Source organism: Panthera onca, chromosome A1 (assembly GCF_046562875.1).
Source record: "Panthera onca isolate mPanOnc1 chromosome A1, mPanOnc1 haplotype 2, whole genome shotgun sequence".
Classification (NCBI taxonomy): Eukaryota; Metazoa; Chordata; class Mammalia; order Carnivora; family Felidae; genus Panthera; species Panthera onca.
Genome location: NC_138339.1, coordinates 137,568,129 through 137,595,686, shown reverse-complemented (window position 1 = coordinate 137,595,686; position 27,558 = coordinate 137,568,129). Strand labels below are relative to the sequence as shown.

Sequence of the window (27,558 nt, the reverse complement as noted above, 5' to 3'; positions counted from 1 at the left end):
GGCTCTAAGTTGGAATCGTGCAACTGAAACCTGGAAATGTTTAGAGACGGGAAGAATTCATTTATTAATATGCACTATCTCTTGACTGTCCTACATGCCCAGTGGTGTGCTAGGTTCAGAGATCACAAAGTTACATATAAGAGTACTTGTCATCAAATTCAACAGGCAGTTAAAATATTGCACATAATGTAAGAGTATCCTTAGAAGTCTCCTGGTGTAATTCAATTTTATAGTTAATAAGAGAAGCATAGATGAAGCCTTGCCCAAGCCTTCACAACTAGTTGGTGTTCCAAGACTTCTTTTTTCTAATCCTCCGTAGGCAGGTAGCATCAAAGAGGTCTAGAAGGATATAGCAAGGATTCCCAAGACCTGGGAGAACTGGCATATTGGAGCAGGGTACAAAGATTGGGACTTAGGTATGAGGGAAGGTTATTTGACCTTACATAGAAAATTGGAGCTCGAGATTCTTTTTGGAGACTCAAAGAAGTAAGTGGCTATGTTGGAGAAACCCATGTGGCAATGAACTGTAGATAGCTTCTGGCACCTGTAGGTATACTGTGTAGGACCTGAGGGTATCCTCCATCTGGGAGCCAGCAAAAAGCACGGGCCCTTACTTATCCATGGCAAGGATGTGAATTCTGCCCGTAATCTGTAGGGGTTTGGAAGAGAAATCTTTCCTACGTCAGCCTCCAGATACAAATGCAGCCTAGCTGATACCTTGAATGAAGCCTGTGAAACCCTGAGCAAATGACTCGGTTGAGCTGTGCCCAGACTTGTGATCCACAGAAACTGTGAACTAATAAGTGTGTATTGCTGTAAGCCATTGAGTTTTTGGTAATTTGTTATAGTGCAGTAGAAAGCTAGTAGTTTTGATCACGCCCAAGTGTACCGTATTCTCCAGTAGAGTGCTAAAATAAACACATTGCTTTGCCGTCTCATTTGAAATACACAGTCCTCACTCCACTGTGCTTTAGAAGCGTGACAGTCCCAGCAGTTTGTGGTTTGTGCTGCGTTGTGCAGCAGTGGGAAAGGGTAAGAGTGCCACATATGGTCTCTCGTAACTACTCAGCTCTTGTAGCATGAAGCAGCCGTGGAGATATGTAAACAAAGAAACGTGGATTCATCCGTAACACAATTTATTTGTGAACAATACAGTTTGAATGTCATATAATTTTCATGTGTCACAAAATATGATCACTCTTTTAATTTTTTCCCCCAGCCATGGAAAAATGTAAAGACCATTCTGAGTCTGCAGGCTGTTCAAAACAAGCAGCAGGCTACATTTAGTCCGCAGGCTGGAATTTGTGGCTCTAGCGAATAGCTACAGTTGTAGGCAATTCTAACACTATTAGACAGTTGCTATAATAGGGGAGAGTACTAGCACTGTTTGAGATCCTTAGTAAGAGAATATTCTAACAAAAAATCTAATTTGTTAAAAATATTTTAAAGACTAAGAAATCTATTATTACAGGTTTATGAAGTTTCCTGAGTGTGGTGACCTGGATGGAGTAAAACAGGAAACAGCTTCATTTCTCACTAACCAGTATTATCATATATCTACTTCGATTATTCCCCCTTTGCCACTCATAGATGGCGTCTCAGTGAGTTTCTATTGCTTCCTTGTCACATGTTTATAAGAATAAGTTCACGTTTAGCAGTGGACTTATTTTCAGGTATTAAAAGTACCTGTTGCAATTTTGAAGTTCAATTTTAAGCTGATAGGTTGCTTATTTCTACCACTGTCTCCCCACGTCCCTCTTTCAGGTTTGGCCCTTGGCTCCAGAACTTTGGGGAAGGGATTTGGGTTTGTCTCATGACTCTCTGTTCCCCCCATTCATTATGCTGGTTTGCTCCTCCCTGGTCCATGTCTGGTAGAGGGGTACGAAGGAGAAAGGGCATTAATAGCCCTTTAATGTATGAAACACTTTCAAATGCAGGCAGGTTTGGTTCTTTAGAGGTTTCACAAGGACTTCTGTAAAACAAACAGCAGACCGAGAAATAGTGCATTTTGTGAGGCTATGCATGTATTATAAAAAAGGCATTACAAAAAAAGCGTACATACCAAACTGAAGGTAATTAATGGTTATTACTTCTGGGTAGGTAAAGGAGACGAAGGACAAGGGGTATGGGTATCCCAAGGGGTATTTTTACTTTATTATTTGAATTCCTGTTATACATTGAATGTGTTTTGGGTGTTTGATTAAATATAAACAAAAAGCTACATGTATTGAAAATAACATGAAAAATTATAAGAGGAAAATTACTTCTAGAAGTAATAGAAGTATAGAAGGGCCCTTTAAAACTTCTAAAATAAAATACTGATATGTTCCTTAGCTTTAAAAAAAACATTTTAAGATAACTTTTATGATAATGTTATAGTAGGGAGAAAACATACTTTCAGCTAACGCATTAATTGTTTTGGATGTGGGTTATTTCTCAAAGTCACATTTAAAAAATAAATAAAAGTCATACTTTGAAGTGTTCCTGACATATAATATGATGCAGAGGTTTTAAGTATAGTTTGATGAGTTTACAAATGTAAACTCCTTTGAATACTCCTTTGAATACAAATGTATTCACCTTTGTAATCCTCTCAGTTACGGTGTACATTTCCTTTCCCCAAAAGGTTCCCTCATGTTACTTTTCAACCAGACTTCCTAACACCCTAGGCAACACTGATGTGATTTCTGTCACCACAACTCATTTTTGCCGATTCTAGAACTTCATATAACTAGAATCATCACTCGAATATCTGAGAGGTTTTTCTAAAAAAATTAAAAATTTAAAATATATACAGAGCTTGGGGCGCCTGGGTGGCTCAGGCAGTTGAGCATCCGACTTCCGCTCAGGCCATGATCTCGTGGTCTGTGAGTTCGAGCCCCGCGTCTGGCTCTGTGCTGACAGCTCAGAGCTTGGAGCCTGCTTAGGAGTCTGTGTCTCCCTCTCTCTCTGCCCCTCCCCCACTCATGCTCTGTGTCTCTCTCTCTCTCTGTCAAAAATAAATAAACATTAAAAAAATATATATACAGAGCTGTTGATATTTTCTGTTTCATCTTGTAACCATATGTTGGATTTTTCAAGAAATTTGTCCATTTTATTTGACTTACCAAATTAATTGGCATAAAGTCGCTCATAATTATCCTTTATCCTTTTGAAATCTATAAGTTCTTCAGTGATATTCCTTCTTTCATTCTTGTTTTTTGTTTTTTGTGGATTTTCTCTTTTTATTTTTGGTCCTTTTTTCTAGGAGGAAATTTTCTAGGTCACTTTTATTGACCATTTTCAGAGAATGAATTTTTTGGCTTTATTTACTTTCTCTATTATTTATTTTCTATTTTATTGATTTTGCTCCCTGGATAATTTCTTTGGATCTCCTTTCAGGTTCATTGACACTTGGTTCTGCTTTATGCAATTTACTCTTAAGTACATCCATTGAAGTTAGTTTTTCATTTCAGATATGAGTCTTTGAGTTTGCATTTTTTTGTTTGATATTTTGTCATTTATCTGCTGAGAATTCCTGTGTTCATTCATTGAAACTATATTTACGTACACGTCCATGGGATATTAACAATAGCTCTATTAAAGTACTTGTTCAAGTATTTCTATTTTGCTCTTCTCTAGCTTTTTAAGAAGAAAACCTAGATCACTGCCTAAAAACTTCTTTTCTAATGTAGGCATTTAAAGCTTCTAATTTTGTTCTAAGCATTGATCTATTTGCAGCTTATAAAATTTAATGTTTCATTATTACATTTAGTTTTTTTCTGATTTCTCATGTGACTTGTTTTTCACCTTATGAATTATTTAAGTGTATTTAGTTTTCAAGTATTTGTGGATTTTCTAGATATATAGTTTTTGACTCCTTATTTACTTCTGTTTTTTTTTAAATGTTTATTTATTTATTTTGAGAGAGAGAGAGAGAGAACACAAGTGGGAGAGGGGCAGGGAGACAGAGAGAGAGAGAGAGAGAGAGAGAGAGAGAGAGAATGAAAATGAATATCCAAACAGGCTCTGCTCTGTCAGAGCCTGCACTGTCAGCACAGAGCTTGACCTGGGGCTTCATCCCACGAACTGTGAGATCACGACCTGAGCCAAAACCAAGAGTTGGATGTTCAACTGCCTGAGCCACCCAGGTGCCCTAATTCTGTTTTGATGAGAGAATATGCTCTATAATATTTTAGTTATATGACACTTAAATTATGGTACTGCATATGATCTTTCTTGGTGAATGTTTAAAGGAAATAGTATTCTGCAGTTTTTGGATGTTGTATTTTGTAAATAGTACAGGGTCATTGATGGTAATATTTTGATCTACTCTATCAGTATACATCCTAATATTTTTGTCTTCTGCTTCATCATTTACTGAAACTACATTGTTAACATTTTCAACTATCATTGTCTTTTCCCTTTAGTTTTTTTAGTTTTAGTTTTGTTAATTTTAGTTTTTAGTTTAATTTGCTCATACATATTTATGACTTTTATGTCATTCTGTTTAATATTTTTGTATTATGAAATGGACTTCTACGTCTTTGGAGATATTCTTTTGTTTTGATATTTACTTTGTATGATAATATTATATAGCCTCTCAAGCTTTCTTATACTTGCTGTTTGCATAGTATATCTTTCTCTCTTCTTTTACTTTCAGTTTCTTTGTGTCTTTGTATTTGAAGTTGTTTTTAGAGATGCATAGAGTTGGCTGTTGCTTTTTTATATTGTCTGACTATTTTTGACTTTTGAGAAAATGGTCCATTTTCATTTTATGTATATTTGTAAGTCTAGCGTCTTGCTGTTAATTTGTCCTCTATCTTGTTTCTCTTTTGTTTTAATGAAATGTTGTTTACTATTTTTATATTTTGTCTTAGCTTTCTGGCTATTCCTATTGTAATTTATTTTTATATGTGGTCTAAGTGTTAGAATACATATCTACTTAATATTGAACCACATTATTCCTCACCAATATTGTAATTTATTTTTATATGTGGTCTAAGTGTTAAAATACATATATATATGTTATATGTATATGTGTTCTTTATACATATATATATATGTAGCTACTTAATATTGAACCACATTATTCTTCACCAATATAACAATCTGAAAATAATGTAATTTCATATACCATCCCCCAATATGTGTTTCCATATATTTTACTTCCATTTTTGTTATAAATGACCCTGAAAAATTATTTGTGCTTCAAATAGTATTTTTTAAGGAAATGAATACCATGCATTTCTGATTTCTAGTGCTCTTGATACCTTTTGAAATTTCCACATTTCCTCAATTTGTAGGTTAATGTTTTTCATGGAACTTGGGACAATTTCAACCATTATTTATTAAAATTTTTTTTTTTTCTGCCCCATTCTCTCTCTTTTTTTTTTTTTTTTTTTTTTTTTTTTTTTTAATGTAATAGAACTTTAATGGCTATTTAGTAGTTTTGAAGACCTCTTTTCTAATTTCAGTATCAGTCATCTTGGAGTCTCATTCCTTTGACAGCTTGGTTTCCTGACTGTGCAGGAAATCTGTTTATTTGCATCTCTGGTAATTTTTAACTGTGTGCTAGACATTTGATTTCAACTTTGTTAAGAGTCCGGGTCTTTCGTCTCTTTAAGTTTGTTGAGTTTCTGGAATGGAGTTAATTTAATTGGATTATTCTTAATCCTATCTAGGCTTGGTTTTAGGCTTTAGTTGGGCCAGTCTAGGGTAGTTTTGATTCTAAGGTATGGACCTTACTCTTAAGACCTGGCCTTTGTGGTGGGTCAGCTCAGTTCCTGGGACATTACTGAGATTTCTCCATCATGACTACATAGGAACTTAAAGCTCTCCCAGCACTGTGCAGCCTTTAGTATGTCCATTATTCATTTAACCCCATAGTAGCCATGATCTACTAGATATTCCAGAATATCGCCACCCATATGTGTAGTCTAGTTTTTTGCCCTACCACTACCTACCCCCCAGCACTGTACCACTGCCTCACTTTGTTTACCATGTCCTGCAAATTTCACTTGCTTCAGCAGTGACTCTGATCTGTGATCGCTTTGTACTATCTGTGTTTCACCTGTTCGTGCTGTAGTCACAAAATTATTTCTGGCTAGAGAGCTTGGGTAAAGGTGGGACTGACGTTATGCATTTCCTTCTTCTCAGATATCACAGACCACAGTGCCTATTATCCAGTGCCTGAAAAAGAAGTTTCCTAAGTTTTATCCACTTTTACAGTTATTTACAGTAGGACATAGTTTCAGTATCAGTTATTCTATTATATTTGGAAACAGAGTAAACGGTATGTGTAGAACTTATTTGGTTTTACATATACCAAACAGAGGCTTACAGTTTTATCTGCAAACTGTCAGTATGGCAAATATAATAAGAAAATGTATAAACACATTGGGTGTTAGAACTAGTTGCATATTTGAGGGATTGTTGGAAATTGATCAGAAAATACTGTTTGTTTCAATTTCTGTTATGATTGCATTATGTACTCAGTTTCAGAAATAGGAATAAGACATGATATTGATATTCCTCCTGGTTTCCTTATGTTTTGACGTCAAAGCTTCTTTAGTTGCAGAGTAGGAATCCACTCAAATTGGTCAAACAAAAGTAGGAGGATTGCTTACGCTTGCAGAATTGAGGCATGTTAGATGGGTGAAATTCCTAGGGGAGATGAATGGGGAAGCCTCCTCCAAAAACTTTTTTTTTTTTGACCTTTACTGTTTTCATGTATATATTAGAAAATTAGAAAACATATCACTCTTCTCTACTTCATGAGGTTGATTCCTGCCAGTATTTCTTAATCTTGTGAAATTACATTTATATTTTAAAGTCTAGTTCAAATGTTCCATAAGAATTAATTGTTTCCTGAGGGTGAGCAATTGCTCCTGCAGTGAGTGGACTTGTGACTCTTGATCTCAGGGTTGTGAGTTCGAGCACCACTTTGGGTGTATAGATTACTTAAAAATAAAATCTTAAAATAAAATTGTTTCCTGTGATGGGTGGCAAGAATATTCTTTGTACTACCACTTCTGAAGTACATTTCTGTATATAGGTAATGGGGTAATAAATATTTGAAATAATGAAGATCAAATGAGAATGTGTATTCAGAAAGAACTTGAGAATTATTGTGTATGGACATGTGGAAGGACATTTTAAGTAAAGTCTTTCACTCATTTGCAAAATGTATTCTCTTTTTCTGCTTTTAAATGGAAAATCTTATATTGCCTTGCTGGTAAGAATTGAAATGATTTTAAGTTGGGAGGTCTTAAGTTAGTGAATGTATTATATTAGCTTATGAAATAGTACATTTTTATTACATTTTTAATTTTTAATACTTTTTCTTTGGTTTTGTGATCTCTTTGGTATTATAGGACAGATAGTAATGGCCACTTTAAGTCTCCTGTGGTTTGATTTAAGTGGGAATCCATAAATTGCAATAATCCATTGCCTAAACTTAATGTTATTAATTTCCCCAGAACACATTCTTTTAATTCTCTAAGTTGACCAATTTTTCTTTCTTAATATTTTAGCTCTCTATCAATATCAGCTTACATCGTTGAAAGGATAATTTGGAAGACATGTTTTGCTGAAAGGACAACTGAGAAAAATTTTACGAATGGGATGAACACGCGCCAGTTAACAGACTACCTACTGCAATTTGAATGTTAACAATTACCCACCTGGTACAGTTAACCTAGTGATGTACCTATTCTCACAATACCCTATTTCAGTGTGCTTGTCTTGATTAAAGAATTCAAAGTGGAGTACCGCAAACTTGATATGGATAATAAAAAGAAAGACAAGGACAAATCAGATGATAGAATGGCACGACCTAGTGGTCGGTCGGGACACAATACTCGAGGAACTGGGTCTTCATCTTCTGGAGTTTTAATGGTTGGACCTAACTTTAGAGTTGGAAAAAAAATTGGATGTGGCAATTTTGGAGAATTACGATTAGGTAAGACTATTTTGTTTATTCCATTATGTTTGAAGCGTTTTTTTAAAAGCTAAAAGTACTTTCTAATGAAAATCGTCTAGTTACTGTTTAGTTGTTTACCTGTGGTAATTTTAAAGAACATAAATATTGGAAATTTCTTATGTACTTGTATTTTTGTTTGTAAGGAATTCCCTACTATAAGAATGTGTATTTACTTGAGATCACCCATCTGGAATATGAGTAAAAAGAAAGTAAATTTCAAGCCCCGACAAGCTGATAAAAAACACCCCATAAGGTGCCATTTGCTGTGTATTTTTAAGAATGATGTTTAGGCTACTTTTTCAGATTTGAAAACATTTAGTTAACTGATCACTTCAGGAGGATATGTATGGCTTAAAGTCAAGGTAATATACTGAAACTGCCAAAAAACCCCCAAAACAGTGAAATTTACATATATCTAGAGTGGCACGAAGAAATCTATATTCTTAATAAGGCACACAAGGTGCTGATTCAGTTTATTTTTTCTAATCAGGCAGGTTTGGTAAACATTGGTCTAATTAAATCTCCTAACTCTACATTAAAGGCAATTGAAACTCGGTGAGGGAAAGTTATCTGCCAGATGTTACACAGCAATTTAATGACATAGTTGGGACTAAAATCTAGGTTTTTAACTCCTACAACAGTAGAGATGTGGCTTTCTTGAGTGAAGAGAAATAAGAAGAGGGTAGCATGGTTATATGGGCGTCAATATTGAGGTACCCTGAGGCTGTGGTCAGTGGACCACTGAGAATGCAAACTTGAGACGGAAAAAGGAAAAACTTGGCTTCACAATTTTCCTTAGATGCAATCCCACTTAGAAGAAATAAATCCAATTGTGTGTTTATCTATTCGATTAGTTCTCTTCATCTTGTAAAACACCTGAATTTGTAGGTCACCCTTCATTTTAATACTACTTTGTGTTGTTAAGGCACATTAAATCTTTGAATGAAGCAAGCCAGTAAAAGCCAATGACATACTTTGTAAATAGCTGTGATTGACGTGTTTGGCAGACTCTTGCATTTTAGTAGGGACTCAAATGTTTGGAAGGGTGAATGTTTCACAGTTTACTTTTTAGGAGATTGAGCTAGATATTTTAAAATTCTTGACTGTTTCTGATTTTGGAATTAGAAAATCTAGGTTATTTACTTACTAACTCTGAGCTCCATTTATCCATCTATTCAAAGCGTGTTGCCTGTCCATCATGTATGAAGCATGACTAGGCACTGATAATACTGGAAAAATAGAAAAATTGTTCTTGCTATTATGGAAAACATAAGTCATTTAACCACTTGAGGCCTCAAATTCCTCAACTTGAAAATGGAATTCTTCCTGCTTGGGATTCTCTCCTCCTCTCTCTGCCCACCCCCCCAAACATAAATAAATAAACTTAAACAAAAAGGGGCACCTGTGTGGCTTCATCACTTAAGCATGCCACTCTTGATTTCTGCTTACGTCATGATCTCATGGTTTGTAAGATTGAGCTTGCATCCGACTTTATGCTGACAGCAAGGAGCCTGCTTGGGATTCTCTCTCTCTCCCTCTCTCTGTGCCCCTCCCCCGCTCGAGCATGCACATACATGTACTCTCTCTCTCTCAAAAATAAATAAAGAAACTTAAAAAAATGGAATTATTGCTCCTTCTTAGTTGGTTGTGAAGATAAAATTCAGACGATCATGTAAAAGGACCATCAGTATACCTGCATATTTTAGGAAAGCATTGACCTGCATGCTTAAAAGATATTAAAATACTTGTTCTGTTTTAAAATAAAAAATATGGCCTATTGTAGTGTATATATATATATATATATATATATATATATGAAGTAGTTTTACAGGTGCACATTATTTTATATGTATGTGTGTACCCTATCTCTCTTTGGGATCTGACTGTTATTACTATAGTGCTTTGGCCATTTTTATTTAAAAGTGATTGCATATAATTTATTTCAAAATAAATACGTATATGTTTACGAACACATCTGTGTGTATGTATGCACGTCTGTGTGTGTATAAACACACAGAACAATTCTAGCTGGCCCTTTTAACTGGGGTAATATGAGAAACTATGTGTACCTTATATTGAAACTATATATGCTGCATAGTGAAAAACCAGTAAAATACCCCTTTGTGGTGTGTGAATAATTGGAAACAGGAATAAGATGATTAGTCTGTCCATCCATCCATCCATTTGTCATCTACTTATCTATCTGAATCTCTGTATCTGTCTAGGGTTATTTGTTGTATATTTGTATAAATTGATTTATTTAAATGTGTTCTCTATACTCTATTTTTGTGTTTTATGCATATTTATAAAATAGATAACACCTATACTTAGCTAATTTATTAATTTTATTCCTTCTTACTGACAGGACACTAAATAAAGTGGCATTTTACTCCTTTTTTAAAGGCCCCAAATAATTTCTTTCTATAAAAACAGTTGTTGAAACATGGTTTGTATACCTGGATAAACATGCTGATGTTGAAACCTGGTTTGGATTCTTAAAGTGCTTGCTTTAAAACTACATTAAAGACACATCTTGTGTATTTGATTCCTGGCACTAAAATTTTTGTGATTAGTGTTGGGTGAGAAAGAATATAAGGTATACGTGTTATAGGTAAGGAATTTTCAACACAGATGCTGTTGGCACTTTAGGCTAGGCAGTTCTTTTTTCAGAGAGGACTTTCCCAGATATTCATGTTGTTTACAACTTCCGACTTCTTGGGCACTAAATAAAAGTTGTAACTCCATGCACAACCCCAAATGCCTTCCCCCAGCCATTTAAAAATTTTTTTTTTTTTTAAACGTTTACTTATTTTTGAGACAGAGAGAGACAGAGCATGAACGGGGGAGGGTCAGAGAGAGGGAGACACAGAATCTGAAACAAGCTCCAGGCTCTGAGCTGTCAGCACAGAGCCCGACACGGGGCTTGAACTCATGGACTGTGAGGTCATGACCTGAGCCGAAGTCGGCCGCTTAACTGACTGAGCCACCCAGGCGCGCCCCCCCCCCCCCCCCAGCCATTTTTAAATGCCCCAGGAGGAGACAGTATTAAGCACTGTTGAAACTACTCATACAAGTAATGATTTAAAAAAAAAAAAAAGTGGCATAAAACTTTGGCCTTGAGATTTAAAAAAAAAAATAGGTAAACATTGCAAATAATCTAAAATCAAATTTAAGTAATTGAGAGTACATTTTTATTTGTAAGTGAAATGTTCAATGTGTTTTTGTTTTATCTTTATATGTATGGTGGTAAGGCTTGCATTCTGTGCGTTTCTGATCCGTTTCTAGCTTAGACAATCATCAAAAACCCCTAGAAAGTTTCTTTTTAAAAATTTTAAGGCGTTTTTTTTTTTGTTTTGTTTTGTTTTTTTTTTTTTTGAGAGAGAGAGAGAGAGAGAGAGAGAGCGAGCAGGGGAGGGGCAGAGAGAGAGGGAGACACAGAATCCGAAGCAGGCTCCAGGCTCTGAGCTGTCAGCAAAGAGCCCGACGCGGGGCTCAAACCCACGAACCGCGAGACCATGACCTGAGCCAAAGTTGGATGCTCAACTGACTGAGCCACCCAGGCGCCCCTGGAAATGTTTTTGATAGGTACTGAATGAGAACAAACATAGCTAGCTAAAATATAGTGTTTTATTGTATTTATTTGTTTTTTTGTGTATTATATTTTGACCTCTTAAAAAAAAAATCTTTCTGACTGGAGAGAGACTACTCCCGCTGGGGCTAGCCAATTCTTAGAGACAGCAAAGGATTCAGCTGGGAGCATGCCTCTGATCTGCAGAGTAACCAATCTGGAGCCATACCTCCTTTGCCTGGCCTGTATATTCCAGCAGGCTGGCTTCTACTTCATTAATCATCCCATGACGAGGTACAAGACAACAAGAGACCCCTCCTATAGCCCAAAGACCACCAGAATTACTCAGACTACTTAATCCTAAACTGTTTGCCCTGCCTTGCCTTGGCTTTCTGTAGAAACTCCAATAAAGGCTTTGGCCTGAGTTTCTCCTCCCTTGTTTCTGTCTTCCACCACTTGACCAAAATAGGATCCTTCTCCTCTAGGACCTGTGAGCATAATAAACTTTGTTTTCCTGAGCCTCTGCTATGTCCCCTCTTGAGGTTGCAACTGACTGACTGTCACCTAAAAGAACACAAAAAAGGGTGCTATAAATTGCTGGATGAGATACCATGTGAGTGTGAAATAAGCGGCTCTAGTTTTTGACATCATTAGGTATATGACAGGAGTTTCAATAACTTTTCTTATTTTTGTCTTCTTTTTTATGTATAGTTCACAGTTCTTGTTGGTTTTTATTTAAGAGTTGTTTTGAAAATTTTGCAGGCCCTACATTCTATATCAAATATGCAGATTTGAGTGCATTCATCATTTTTTTATGCTTACTGATTTTTTACTGTTACTAACTGTAGTGTATTATAAAACTTAATTGAAAAATGTACTAATCAGTAACAGACGGTGATACTCTAAGAGATCCTAGAATATAGAGTGTTAAGCAAAATAGGTTTTTTTGCTTTTGGTTTTTGGTTTTTGTTTCACGTAACACCAGAGGGAGAGCCCTTGGGGCTTTTTTTTTTTTTTTAATGGTAGCACTAGGGTTTATTAAGCTGCACCTTAGTACAGGCATTGGGGCTTGCCCATGGTGCTCTTGACGTATAAAGCTGGACAATCTGCCAATTCTTCTTTAGCAATGACACCAGGAAATTGACAGTTAAGTGGATGTTGTGTACAAGCTCATCATCTGTCATGTTCACGTGGCCAATGGCCACTGCCAGGCAAAGCAACTTCATGTGGAATTTGATCGTGGACTTCACCTCATCCACTTCGGCCACCATGTTCTCACTGTGGGTCAGCAAGGAAGGAAACTTGCCAGCCTTATTCAGGCCAGGGCCCAGGCTTTGTGGGGTCTGCTTGATCAGAGATTTGGAAGCCGAAACGGCATCATGGCGGTCAGGGCGCCTCTGCGCCCTCAGTATATGGATTCAGTCTCTGTGTGCAAGGTGATTGCTCCTGTCTTTGTCATCTGCCAGCCAGCCAGCTAGCAAGAGGAAGAAGAAGGATCAGAATGTCAAAAACACTCATTTTTGGAAGTGAGGAGTGACAGACCTATGTCCCCTCATACCCAGAACTTAATCACATGGTCACACCAGGCTGAAAGAGAGGCTGGAAATGTAATCTCTAGCTGGACAGCCATTTTAAAATGGACTGGTTCTATTATTATAGAATGGAGGGCATGGATACTGGTGGGTAACTAATAGTTCCTGCTATAAACAGATACGTAGTTTTTGTAGAACAGGGTTTTCTATGATAATTACCACCCAAATACTCAAAATTGGTAAAACCATCTTTTCAAGTTCAGTAGAGCAGAAAGCTCTCCTGGAAGTGACCTTTGAAATTGGATTAAAACATCAGTTAATTGGAACCACTTTGCTTGGCGCCTTGTCGTAACTGGATTCCCCTTATACATACATTCCCTCCCTGTCACACATGTAATACACACAAACACATACCTACAAGCAGGTCATTTGTTCATGCCCGAAACAACAAACACTGATTAGAAGCCAAGTGTGTGAGCCTATGCCTATGTTAGGTGATGGGGATGTAACAAAAATGTATTGTTTAACCATTGTTCATGTCTAAAAATATAATCCTCGAAGTTCAACAAAATCTGTAATGTTCAAAAAAAGGATCATGCTTTAAGGATTAAGTGCTTTGTACCATGACCTAAAAGACATTTGAATGTAAATGCCAATAAAAGCAGTACTTTTAGATGAATTGGTATATTTTGGTTCTGTGGAATCTATATATAACTTCTTGTCCTGTGAATAATTTTCCCTGTGTACCTGTGACTAAACATCATATAGTTAGGAAAAGATAATAATGTCTTGAGGAAATACAAATTCTGTCTTTGAACTCAAAATGGCATTATTCCTTTGTGAGACACAGTTCCTCAAGATAAAGTTCCTCACCATATCATTAAATTATTCACTCTTTGCCTACTAGTGGATGCCTGAAATTTCATGTATAGTATATTCTTGAAAGTATACATGAAGGCACATCTAAATGTTGAACTAATTGACTAAAAATGTGATAGGTTTCTGGTATGATTGGTTTCATATTTACGGGATTGGCAATTTATATTCATGAGCTATTTAATATATAGATTATGTATATTTAAATACATACAAATATATATAATATAATAAATATATTTATAACTTATAATACGTTTTTATATATACAATATATACAAATATATTTGTATTTGTAATATATTTATATTGCTAAACATTCACCACATTTGGCACTCCTGTTGAGTTCCATCTCTGTGCCAACTGTCATGGGTTATGAGACCTATCTATTAAGTGTTAGTATGAATGCTTGTTTTTTTTTTAATCTCTCTTTTTTCCTCATTCATTTTTATAAAGTAGGGACGAGATTCAAAAAAGGAGTACGGTATTTGGATGAACAGACACTACTGTGTAATGGCGGCGACCTATCAGGGACTGAAATTTTGCCTACAAGTTTTACTGCTGTTCATTAGCTGCTGTAGAAAAGGAAGTTAGGGGTATTATGGTAGAAAATCCCATGTGTCAAAGTTGCTCATTCTGTGTTCAGCAGCCAGTGTGACCAGGGCCAGTTACTGTCACAGTTAAAAAAACAAAACAAAAACACTTATCGTTTTTCTGTTTTTCTCATTATAAAAATAATGAATGCCTATTGAAAAAATACTGGAAATTCAGAAATCACATGCTGTTTTTGTTCTTTTTCCTGTGCTTGTGAAGAAACACTTTAATTTAGGTATTAGATTGTTCTTGTATACTTATTGCTTCTAAATTTTTCTGTACTACTTCACTTGGGCTACAGATGCTGACTGACCCAATGGAATTTTCTAGATTATTTTCCATTGGCAATGCCAAAGATTACTGTAGTTCGTTTGAATTCTTTACATGTTATAGATACTGAGTTTTTATTTTGGTTTGTCAGTTACCTATTCTTTGTATATGGTAAATGTTTTTCAATATACAGATAGAGACGCTTAATATATTTTATGGTTTCTAGTCTGTATAAAATCTTCTTTTTACCTTTTCCCACCTTTTAAAATGCCCATAAAGACTTTCATATATTGGGTGGTAAGCATTTTTTCTTGTTTTATGGTTTATATCTAAGTTTTTAAATGTTCAGCATTTAATATGGGTATAAGGTAGGGTGCTAATAAACCCATTTCCCCCTCAAAGTCATTAGCTAGTTTGTCAGAGCCAATTATTAAATAATATGTTTCTTACTTTATTTCATTTTTAATATATTCCAGAGTTTCCTGTGTGTATAATATATTTAGTAGATGACATATGAGCTCTAATGAGATTACATACCATAATAATGAAGGATTTATTTATTTATTTATTTATTTTTAATAATGAAGGATTTAAAATGAGGCAGTGATTGGGAAAGGAATTTTGTATTCCTGTTTTCATATAGGAGTTCTGGTTTTTAAATGTATTTTCAGCATGTGTTTGACTATTGATTTACTTTCTGAGTTGTGTGCAATATTGCATCAAAATAAGAATCTTCTTATTTTTGTAAGTGGGCTACCTTATTTAAGTATCACTTTCTACTCTGAATCCAGGTGAAATGCTAAATATGTCCTTGGGTGGATCAATTTAAGATTTCCTTGTCATTGCTTCGATCTCTGGAGCAAAAACCTTTGCTTCATTTAAATGTATTAGTGCTTTCTTTTTTCACCCAGAGTAGAGTTTTACATAATGTACCTTTTAAAATCAGTTATTGATACAATCTGACCTTTCTTCTTTCTTTTTCAAGGGAAAAATTTATATACAAATGAATATGTGGCAATTAAACTGGTAAGTTTGTGTTTCTTTTTTTTCCCTTAATTATTTTCCTGTTTTTCTTTGATGATTAGTTTACATTTTAATTACTTTTTTGGTTTCATATCATTTATAACTTGAGTGTTTATTGGGAAAATGATATGCATAACTGGTTTTTTGTGTGTGTGATTAAGCTCCTAGCATCCACATGCCTCTCAAGTATATGATAATGTGTAAAATGTCTGTATTTTCCATGCCGTGAAAACTCAATCCCTTTACTTTGATATCATAGAATTTAATATTTGAGTTTTGGCACAATTTGTAATTTAAAGAAACTGGCCTGTTGGCGTTTTTAATTAGAGAAAAACTAGAAAGCAAAATTTCTCTTAATGATTTAAGTATTTGGACAAATGTGTCCTTAGTATTCTGGATTACCCTCTTTCCTGGGGTGCCTGGGTGCTTCAGTCGGTTAAGCATCCAACTTGGGCTCAGGTCGTGAGTTCGAGCCCTGCATTGGGCTCTCTGCTGAGAGAGAGGTCCCTCTCTGCTGAAGCAGGTCCCTTGTCCCCCTCTCCTGCTGCCTTTCCCCCCCTCAAAAATAAACATAAAAGAAAATTTGACAATGTCCTTCCAGGTAGCTTCCAGTATCTCTTTTTCCGTTGATATTTTGAACATGGTAAAAGTGGCTATTAGTTGACCTTCAGGGGTTCAGAAATTACTGATGTGTGAGGAAGCTAGCAGGGAAAGCAAACTCCCATGGAACCACTCTCAAGTCCTCAGTGTGCCATCTCTGACAGCTGTAAGGCAGCTCTGTTCTGGAAGATTGGAGATCTGGGAACTTTTAGAAGACACAACTTTGTTCAGGCACCACTTTTCTCTCTGTCTTGCCAGCCAGGTTTCCCTGAGGCTAAGCCTGGCTTGGTTTTTCCAGTCTGCCTGCCATTGTCAATCTTGCCTCTGCCAAAATAACCACTGTTACTGGGGTAATGTGAGATTAATAAATCAGGAGAGAGAATTAGAAGAAGAGGCTATAGAGAGAAACAGAAAAACTTTGGGGATGAGGTAGAAAACCGTACTACTCAATGTGAAGTGTCTCAGGGAGTGTAGACCAAGTTTCACCGTAACGAATGCTGTGTATTTTCACTGGGAAGTAAAGATGCACAGTAGGTTGTTAGAGCCCCCAGGAGAGACTGGCTGGCTGGCTGACATGTAGTTTGGGCCTGGCCTTGACCTAGATGAGTTCACCTTGGTTTAAGGTCTGGCCCTTGGCTTTATGATGGCAAATCTGGTTGGGTCTCTCTTCAGACTGTCCCTGTTAATTAAAGGTAGATGCACAGTAATCATTCAGTTCACACAGTAATCATTCAATTCCCCAGTAATCATTCAGTTCACACAATCAGTCAGGCTTTCAGAGATGTAAATACTTGGAAGCGTTAACTTCTAATTTCAAACGAGGTATCTTGCCATTAATGTCCACAATGCCCAACTCAGTATAAACGATATGTTTGCTTTCTGTAGGCTGATCTACAGAGAAAGCAACTTAAAATTACAGGGTTCCCTTCTGAGCGTGAAATCAGAACAAGGGGAGTTAGTCTGTATGAATCAGAATAGGGAGGCCCAGGATGCAGGGACTGGACAGTGTTTGAAAGGGCATTGCTGACTTTCATTTCTTTGGAATTCTTCCTTTTTCCATGTTCTAGGCCACCCGTCTAGGATCTAGACAATGTGTGGTGTTGAGAGTGGGGGTGGCCCGCAAGGATAGGAATGTAGCAACGCCCAGATAACTGCTGCAGCAGCCTGTGGTGAGCCGCTCCGCTCCCTGGGGCCTGTGAACGATGCTCCCTGACGCGCTGAGACACGGAAACCATTGTGTCAAAGCAGGAGCCACTGCTCTAGACTGTCCTTTCCTGGTCTGTTTCGGTCACTAATTGGTGACCCGTGGGTCCTGTTCTGTTCAGATTTGGGGCTTGTTGACGCTGTTGGCACCATTGGGGCCTTAGTAAACAATCAGTCTGTCATCTTCCAGCCTTCTTATGTATACACGCGTGTGTACAACTCTCTTTAGTTTATCTTCGTGCTGTGTCACTCTCCCCTCGTTTCTTTCCTCCTTCCTTTTTTTGTGGACAGTCATTCTCTGGTGTGATGTGCCCCCTTTTAAAGCACAGTGGTCGGCACTACATATAATAATAGTGTTTTTTTGTAAAACTGGCAATTTTGGGGGCTCTTTTTTTCGTATTTTGAAATATGCTACACAGCATCGTCTTCGCCTCCACTTGATCCAAAAATCTATTTGGTAGAACAGAAAACGTTTCACATGAACGACTGGACCATAGTTTGGTACTTACTTCATTAAATATTTATGTATATAAAATATCCTTCTGTGTTTTATTTGTATATATTGTATCTTTAAAACAGATCCCAGTTTTCTTCAGAAGCTGCTTTAAAAGTAATCACTTGAAAATGTTAAGTTTGGATGCTTTCAATGCTATCTGATTTCTCTAGTTTGGTAGAAATAGGGGCATTTTGATAACAGTGGTGTTGAGAGAGCATAGTCACTGATAACTTCAGCTCTGCTATCTCTTAGAAAGGTTTTTACGTTCATTTAACGTTATGCTAGTTCAGATGGATAGTTAGTTTCAGGGTGAGTTGTTAATTTGACCTCACCTGGCACCCTTATATGTTGTTATTTGCACTTATATAATAACCTGTTGCTAATGAATCATGAAAATGTCAACGTGTGATGAGGTGACTTTTGTTATATGGTGGTATAATAAAATTTTACTGCTGGTAAAGTACTGGAATCAAGCTGAACTGACTCACCTAAATTAGATCTGAGTTTCTGTTTTTCCCAAGGGAGTTTGAGTGATTGAATAAGTTACGTGTTTAATTTCACTGGTGATTGCATACGTGGGCATCTTTCTTTACATTTTATAGTTACATACTTCTGTACAGTTAACTGAAGAATTTATAGTTATGATAGCACTCACTTTGTGGAGGGCACTGTTTTCAGTCATGTATATACATGTGTATACATATATATATAAAATAGGAATAAATATATGCGTATATGTATAATGAAAAAAGATAAAGTTTTATTCCTCTTTTATAGAGGAGGAAACTGAAAAGTACAATAAGGTTGGTAATTGGCCAAAGTCTACTCAGCTAGTAACTAGTGGATTCAGGATTCTGACTCCGGACGCTTTAGTTTTAGTGTCTGTGCTTTTTCGTGTCTGTCCTGCCTCTCAACAGCTAAGCTGTTGGTTTTCTCTTACGACGATCTTTAGGACTATAATTTTTCCCCTGGGATTTTAATCATTCCTGGTCTGAAGTGTTTGTCATGGGTCATAGTTTTCATGACGCTATGTTTTGAGATAGCCTTGTTTTTAGTTATTCTGTTTGGGATCCATATTCCTCCTGAATCTGTGGTTTGTTGTGTTTCATCAGTTCTTGCAGATTCACAGCAATTGTTTCTTCACTTAACTGCCTCTGCTCCCTTGTCTCTCTTCTTTCCTCCTGAGACTCTTATCAAATGTCTGTTAGACCTTTTCATTGTATTGTCCAGATCTCTCATGGTGTGTGTGTGTGTGTGTGTGTGTGTGTGTGTGTGTGTGTATTTTCCATTTTTCTTCTTTCATATTGCATTCCATATGATTTACATAGATGGATTCTACATCATGTTTTAGTTCTGTAGATGTTTTTCCATGTATCTTCGAGTTTCCTACTTCTCTCTTCTGTTGTATTAATCTGCTGGCAGACTGAGTTTGTTATTTCGGTTATGGAAGCTTTAAAAATATTTTTGAGATTCTGTTGATTTTGTTCAAATCTTGTTACTTTGTTATACTTTTCTATTGGGTCTGGTACAGATTTCCTGTTCCTCTGCTTTGTAGTGTCCTGCAGATGTTTTCATACCTTTATTATTTATTTCTTATGTCTAAAATTTCTGTTGCTTCTGCTTACGTTGTTTCTCTGTGTGTAAAGTCTCAAAAACATTATGTTGAGTGAAAAAAACCAGATACATATAAAACATAATGTCATTTATATCAAATCCAACAACAGACAAAACTCATCCAAAGGTGACAGAAGTCCAAAAGTCATTACGTCTGAGGGAGGGATGATGGGAATGTTCTAGAGGTTTTTTGAGGTGGTGGTTGCAGGAGTATGTATAGTTAACTAAGCTCTCGGACCTAATGCTCACAAATGGTGTGTTTTATTATAAGCTATACCGTAGCTAAAAGAATTAAAAAATATATTGTTGCTCCTGTGGAAAGTTTGATATTTTCACCCTTGTTCTTTCTTACTTGTCTATAGTTCCCTTTAACCCTAAAGCATTACGTGAGAAATACACAGTTCAGAGGTGAATTTCTGGGAACAGGAGAAAGAGTAAGGGCTACCATTTCCCTAGTCGTGAATGTTCAGAGTCTATTTTCCTTTAGGGTCAAAGAGTCAAACATAGATTTCCTTACTGCCTCATCTAATAGCCACTTAACCTTATGTACATGTATGGCATCAATTGATTTTAATTGAATGCAAAGTTCATTTTTATTTGGTTCTAACTTTAGAAAAAGCTGCCTAGTAGAATGTTCAAGTATGTAAGAGTTGGTACCAAGATTTGGAACATTTCGAATAGGGACTTAGTGATCTTTTAGTAACTTAAATATTTTTTTTGTTATTTTTGTTGATTTTTTAATTAGGAGCCCATGAAATCCAGAGCACCACAGCTACATTTGGAATACAGATTCTACAAGCAGCTAGGATCTGGAGGTAAAGTCTTACATTAATTTTTAAATTTGTAATAAAATGAGTTGTCATGATTAATAACTCTTTGGTTTCAAAGAATAGTATTTTAAATTTGGTGAAAGTGAATCACTTCTTAAGGCTATGCTTACGAGACACTTCCTTACTAGACTGTTAATGTTCTCTTTTTATTTTACTTACGACATTTTTGGAGCTGACTGTGTTGGTGCTAATATGAATAGAGAACATTGTGAAAAAAATTTGAGAATACAAGCTGCGTATAGCTAATATCCTTAGCCTTTTTGGTGACATTACACTTATTAAAATGGCTTAGCACATAGTGGTAGGCTGAAAAATGGTCCCAGAGAAGAGATCCATATCATAATCCTTGGAACCTGTAAATTCACCTCTGCAGGAATGATGAAGTTAAGGATCTTGTGATGGGTAGATTATTCTGGATTATCTCCATGGCCCTGAACACAGTCATAAATGTCCTTGTGAACGAGAGGCAGAGGGACATTTTACATACATAGAAGAGGAAAAGGCTAAGTGGCTACAGAGGCAGAGATTAGAGTGATAGAGCCATAAGCAGGGAATTCTGGCAGCCACGAAAACCTGGAACAGCCTTCTAGGATTCTCCCTTGAACCTCCAGCGGGGATGCGCCCCTGCTAACACCTGGATTCAACCTGGCGAGACTGATTTCGGATTTCTGGCCTCCAGATCTGTGACCAAATAAATTGCTCTTTTAAGCCACAAGCATGCAGTAATTATATTGGCTGTAGGAAATTAATACAGGTGTATTTTTATAGAAAGTCTAAAATTAGTGAGAATGGATTATTTTTTGCTGTTGGAAAAAAGTAATGAGAAATTTTCCTATAGTATGTTGCATTTCCTTTATGGAGAAGCTTCTCACAGCTATACTTTCTCTGTTCACATCTATTCTGCTAACTATAATGATTTTTGTACGTGTGGTTTCTTACCAGGTAGGGATATTTTGTTGCCCTGGATTTAGTAGAATGTGATTTTTTTTCCCCATGTGTCTTTTTGTACGCACGTGTTTACATTTTAGTTGATAGAGTTGAGCAGTTCTTAACACATTATTCATTTTGCACATTCTTTTTTCCTAAGAGCATACTTTTCAAATGAGTAGTCATTATGGGGACGATGAGTTGACATTTTGTATTAATGTTTTTATCACTATTGGCTTCTTGTAATGCATTTTTAAGTCTGATACAAATAGTCCTCCAGGAGTTATCAAAATTTTCACTGATGACTGAGGGATTTAAAGAATAGGAAGATAAAACTAATTCTAAGTGAAGCTGTACATATTAGTTAGGACTAGCAAGTGTGATAGAAAGCCCTAAGAAGCGAATTGGAGGGGGGGGAAAGGCTTTATTGGCTCATATCTTGGAAATTCAGGGAAGGGACCAATATATTAAGACATTATTGTGTCCAGGACTTCAAATACTTTGATCAGGGACATTTGTGAATTTGTGTCTGTGCTCTGCCTTTTTGTGTGTGTGGAAGCTTCATTTTCTGCTTGGCTCTTTTTATGAGATAGCAGAGGTGATTACCATTAGCCTAACTTAGCAATTATAATAGCATTCCTTTCCTAAGAATTCTAGCAGAAGATTTAGGACTGAATCTGTCTTATTTTGTGTCCTGTGCCTTTCCTCATTCTAATCACTATGAATTTGATTTCCCAGACTTAGATCTTATGCTCATTTCAGGAGCTACCTGAAACTCAGGGACTGAGAATGGGGTGAGGTGGTTGCCGAATGCGAAGCTGAGGTGTTAATCAGAAGGAAGATTGGAGGCTGGGCCAATAAAGACAACAGATCTATCATTACTTAAGTAGTAAAACTATCATTTGGAAAAATAGGATTGAACACTTTAATTAGGTAAGAATGAATAAGTCACTTTAGAGTGCAGGGAGTCATTGAATTGAATACCAAAGGCGCCCTTTTATTATTATATTCTTTGCCTTTTTTAACCTTTAGAAATTATGTCAGAGTAGTAATAAAAATAAGGGGCGCCTGGGTGGCGCAGTCGGTTAGGCGTCCGACTTCAGCCAGGTCACGATCTCACGGTCCGTGAGTTCGAGCCCCGCGTCAGGCTCTGGGCTGATGGCTCAGAGCCTGGAGCCTGTTTCCGATTCTGTGTCTCCCTCTCTCTCTGTCCCTCCCCCGTTCATGCTCTGTCTCTCTCTGTCCCAAAAATAAATAAAACGTTGAAAAAAAAAAAAAAAAAAAATGAAACCTATGTCTCTACCACTTGAATGCCAAAGGACTGCAGTGTTCCACAGTGAGCAGGGGCTACCATGTTCCGGACAGTCTGTATATATCAGGGTGTCCCCTGTGCTACATGGCGTAGCATTTACATAGGTTGAAATCTGAGTGGTATTGCATGAAGCTGCCAAATAGGAATATTCTTGAGCGATTTATGTGAATCATGTGAATTTTGGTTCCTAGGTAGTATTTTATGAGCCACGAATTTTAAAAGCATCTTTGAGTACACATGTGAGCTCTGTAGAAAAAAAAAAGTTTAATTGTTTGGGGAGAGAACCATGATTTTAAAATAGTTTGATTTTGGAATTGATACTTGATTATCTTTTCAGACTCTTCTTAATCAAAAATGAGCCATTCAAAGTAATTTAACTCCCTCATGGTATTTTATTTGAGTAGTAGCTTGCTTGTTAGTGTTCTCTTTAAAAATAGGTTATTAACTCAATATCCAGACTGTTTAAAGAACTCCTAAAACTTGACCACAAGAATACAAACAATCCAGTTCAAAAGTGGGCAAAGGGCTTGAGTAGACATTTCTCCAAAGATACACAGATGGCCAATAAACAGCTGAAAAGATGCTCAGTGTCACTAATCATTAGGGAAACGTAAATCAAAACTACAAAGATAGACCACTCCACACCCATAGAATGGCTCTTACCAAACAAATGAGAAACAAACCAAAGACCGGTAAACAAGTGTTGGTGTGAATGTGGAAACATGAAATCTTCATGTGTTGCCAGTGGGAATGTAAAATGGTACAGCTGCAGACGATATGGAAAATAGTATGACTGGTCCTCAAAAAAAAATTAAGGATAGAATTCCCATCTGATGCAGCAATTCTCCTTCTTGTTATATATGCAAAAGATTGCATGCTAACAGAGATTTGTACCCCTACGTTCGTAGCATTATTCGCGATAGCCAAAGGGCGGAAACAGCCTAAGAGTCCATCACTGGATGAATGAAATGTGGTGTGTTTGGACACATGCTACGAGATAGATGAGCCTTGAGGACATTAGGCTAAACAAAGTAAGCTCGTCACAAAAGGACAAATACTGTATGATTTCGCGTATTTGAAGTACCTAGAGAGTCAGGTTCATAGAGACAGAAAGCAGAATGGTGGTTGCCAGGGGCTGAGGGATGGGGGAATGGGAAAATAGTATTTAATGGGTATGGAGTTTCAGTATGAGGTGATGAGAAAGTTCTGGAGGTGGACAGTGATGGTGGTTCCACCAGTGCTTGTGAATATTTACCTCACGGCCCTGAACCGTATACTTAAAAATGGCTAAAAAGAACAAATTTTATATTATGTGTGCCTTACCACAGTAGAAGCAGAAGTCAAAAGGTGGATTTACTCAGAATCACTTAGTGAGATGTGAAAACATCTATAACGTATCTAGTTCTGCCTGTCTGGATTTTGAGCCTCCGGTAAGTCTTTCTCTTTCTCTAGTTTCCCTGAAAACATCCCTCTTTTCTCTATTATTTGTTCACTGAATCCGTTCTGTACATACAGTGGGACTGTACCACTTGACTGCAGTGTGTACGGCTGACAGGTTACTACTCAGCTTTCCGTGGGATTAGAATATTGTTTTATACCATTATCACTTTCTTCGGTAGCGAAAATGTAATGTGTCGAATAGCCTTATTTTGTCACAGACACTCAGCATTTATTGGGTAAAATGAGGGTTGAGATTTAGCAGTCATCAGCACGTAGGCGGTTTCTAAAGCTAAGGGAATGGATGAGGTCTCCCGCTCGGGTAGAGTGTCACGTGAGAAGAGGAACGGGGAGGAAACCATGCTGACCCCTGCATTGGGCACGAATGAATTTGACAGTCGATAACAAAAATCATGACGACAGTAGTTTAAACAAGTCAGGGGATGTTCTGTGAGGGAAAATAAACAAAGAGTTGGAGGTAGACGGTTCTGAGGTTGATACAGCTTCCCAAAAGTGAGGAATCTACTCTCGTTAGCTTCCTGCTCCTGTGTTTCGAATGTGGCTTTCATCCTTACGATCCTGGAAGTTTTTGTAACAGGAGGGAGGGAGAAAAGGATGAAATTGCTTTCTAAATAAGGATAACTTCTAATTCTTTATCTCCTGCTTCCATTCTTAAAATCTACTTACTTAAAATCTACTTACACGTATATCCATAGTGGAATGAGATATTTTTTCTACGTAGATTTTCAGTCCCTCCCTTCTCTTCTCCTTTTCCAGTGATTTTTCTCTCTTTCCAGAGAACTGTTTGCTCTTCTGGATTATCTTGTTCCGTTAGTGGCACACCCATTCAAATTGAGAAAGTTGGTTGTCTTTGATTTAAGCCTTTTGGGATGATCACAGAATTCTGTCGTATCATTTAGTGTAAAGTCCGAACTTTTTTCTCTTTTCTACTAATCCACTTTTTGGTTGCACTGAACATACTCTTCCTTGAATAGATCTTATTATTTTCATCTGCCTGTATTCTCCTTTGTGGAATGTCTTTCTTTCTCAATGAATTCCTTCTTTCTTCAGGCCCTCGCTAAATGTCACCTCTTTTGCAATGCATGTTCTGACACTGGTTTCTCTCCAGAAATGCTTATGTTTTGACCTGAAATTATTTTGAACATATCTTTACTTTTGTATCGTACTATGTGATGTGATTATTTGCTTGTGTCTGTCTCTTCCACTGACCTATGAACTCTTTGAGGGCAGTGAAATGCTATATTTGCTTTTTTATCCTTGAAACTGAGCAAAATACTTGACAATTGTAGGTCCTTGGTAAATGGTTGAAATGATAAATTCTTAAATGAGAAAGACTGTTTTTTCTCATAAGATGTGAAGTTACGATATGTAATGTCCAAAATTTCCTGTAGCTTTTTTAAACTTGTATGATTGATGTTGAAAGTTTGATATTCCAATATTATAAAAGATTGTTATGTTATTAAATTTTGAGTTTCATTTCTGATATAGAAACATAGCCATACAGTTTCAAAAAATTTTTTTTAAGTTTATTTCATTTGAATTTTTCTCTAATTAGGTAATTTTAATTCCTCATTTTAGGGATCTAGAAACAGAAGGAAAAAAATCAATGATAAGTATTTTTTAAATGAATGGAAATGGTAAACCAAGGAGATATGCAGATCGTTATCTAATTAACTGAACTGTACCATTCAGCCATCTAAAAATAATCACTTTCCAGAGAAGCATAGGTTTTTAATCATTTGAATAATTTATTTTTTTATGTATTTGAGAAAAAGTTCAGTTGAATTGTTGATACTTTATGAGAATGCCTGGAGTATATTTTGAAATTGATGGAGAGATTTCCTTTGATGAACAGTGATTCTGAGTATTGCTTCTTTATGTTATTTCCTTCCCGTCAGTTGGTTTTAATGGGCTATGTTCGGGGAAACGTTGCAATTATGTGTTCCTCAGAATTTCTCTATTAACTGATACCTTTATAATGGTAAAATAACCTTATTTTGTCATAAACTGTTACTTCCCAAAAGAAGTAGAATAATCTTTTTTTCTGTTATCAATTACTGTTGTTGGCAACTCTGTAAGTATAGAAATGATATTAAATATACTATTTGAGACTATGCTTATGTTAAATCATCGTTTCTAAGTTAGTGTCTTGACTTTTGATGTGCCCTGAACTGTGTAGTTCTAAACAGTAATTTGATAATGGCATCGGTGGCTGTTTCAAAATTATACCTCTTCATAATACTGCCTTCTGAGAGCTGTTACTTTAAAAGGCTTGTTTTTCTGCCTTATACTGACCCCTGTGCCTTCTCTGTTTGTGCCTTGTTAAGTCAGGATTTAGATGTTCCCTCTGTGTTTTGCTCTGGTGTATAGATGCCTCCATTTGCACATCCTTTTCCAAACTATTTATAGGGTCTGTCTGCTAGCTAAAAGACTGTTGGTGATTCCATAATGTATGGACATTTGATCATAGTACTTTTAAGAACAGTTGTATTAGGGTCACACCTTGAAACCTGGCTATATACATTGGTTAATATCTAAAATTCCTTTAATTCTTTAAAAGCCTGATTCTTAGAGTTTGTCTGTTTTCAAGAAATTTAAGAAATGTTCCTCTTTCTGTGTAATCTTGTGTCTGAGAAAACAAAGAGAACATTGTAAAAAACCATGGCAGTTAAGTGAATAAACTAATGAGAACATCGCCTGTTGTATTTTGGTATTAATGAAAATCGTGAAGAACACTCTAGCGGTGGGTCAGTGGTTAGAGTAGACGTCATCTCAGCTCACGTAGGGGACAGTCGACGTAGCAGCTTCTGAGAGTTCCCTTCTCTGTCTCTGCTTGCTTGATTTCAGAAGACATCTTAAGTGTACATAATACTTCTGTTCCCTGTAAAGGCTTCTCTGTATGGGAATTTCTGTAAGTTATGCATTGCTGAACTTTTACCGATTTGTACATGACTGCATATGTACATTGCTACTTTGCATAGAAGCGTACACAGTTTTTGTGTTAAAGTCATTATAGTTGATGGAGAAGGTCTATTTGTAAAGAATGCTATGCATTATCAGTGTAAGAAAGAAGGGTTAACTGATAGTGGTTTCAGTTTGGTTTACCTGGTGCAGGTATTAGGATGGTTGTATGGTGTGTGGTAATTAGAGCATTTTTAGTGATAAATTAATCACATAAGAATTTTAAATAAATCCGTACCTTGGAATAGGGTAGGACTAAATGGTGATGGGTTTAATTTTCTACGATACAGCCTCATTTTTAAATTTCTGTACGTAAGAGTAAAAGATTGAA

General features: G+C 36.4%; 1 protein-coding gene across 10 annotated transcripts in view; it reads left to right on the top strand.

The window, feature by feature from the left end:
- Window positions 1-27,558, top strand: part of CSNK1G3 (casein kinase 1 gamma 3) — a 103,828-nt gene that overhangs the window by 22,852 nt on the left and 53,418 nt on the right. For all 10 annotated transcript variants that reach the window (XM_060636252.3, XM_060636257.3, XM_060636251.3 and 7 more), the window contains exons 2-4: window positions 7,515-7,942; window positions 15,789-15,829; window positions 20,485-20,554. In XM_060636252.3, the coding sequence (XP_060492235.1) occupies window positions 7,765-7,942; window positions 15,789-15,829; window positions 20,485-20,554 (289 nt within the window). In that variant the 5' untranslated portion in view covers window positions 7,515-7,764. The remainder of the gene's footprint in view (window positions 1-7,514; window positions 7,943-15,788; window positions 15,830-20,484; window positions 20,555-27,558) is intronic.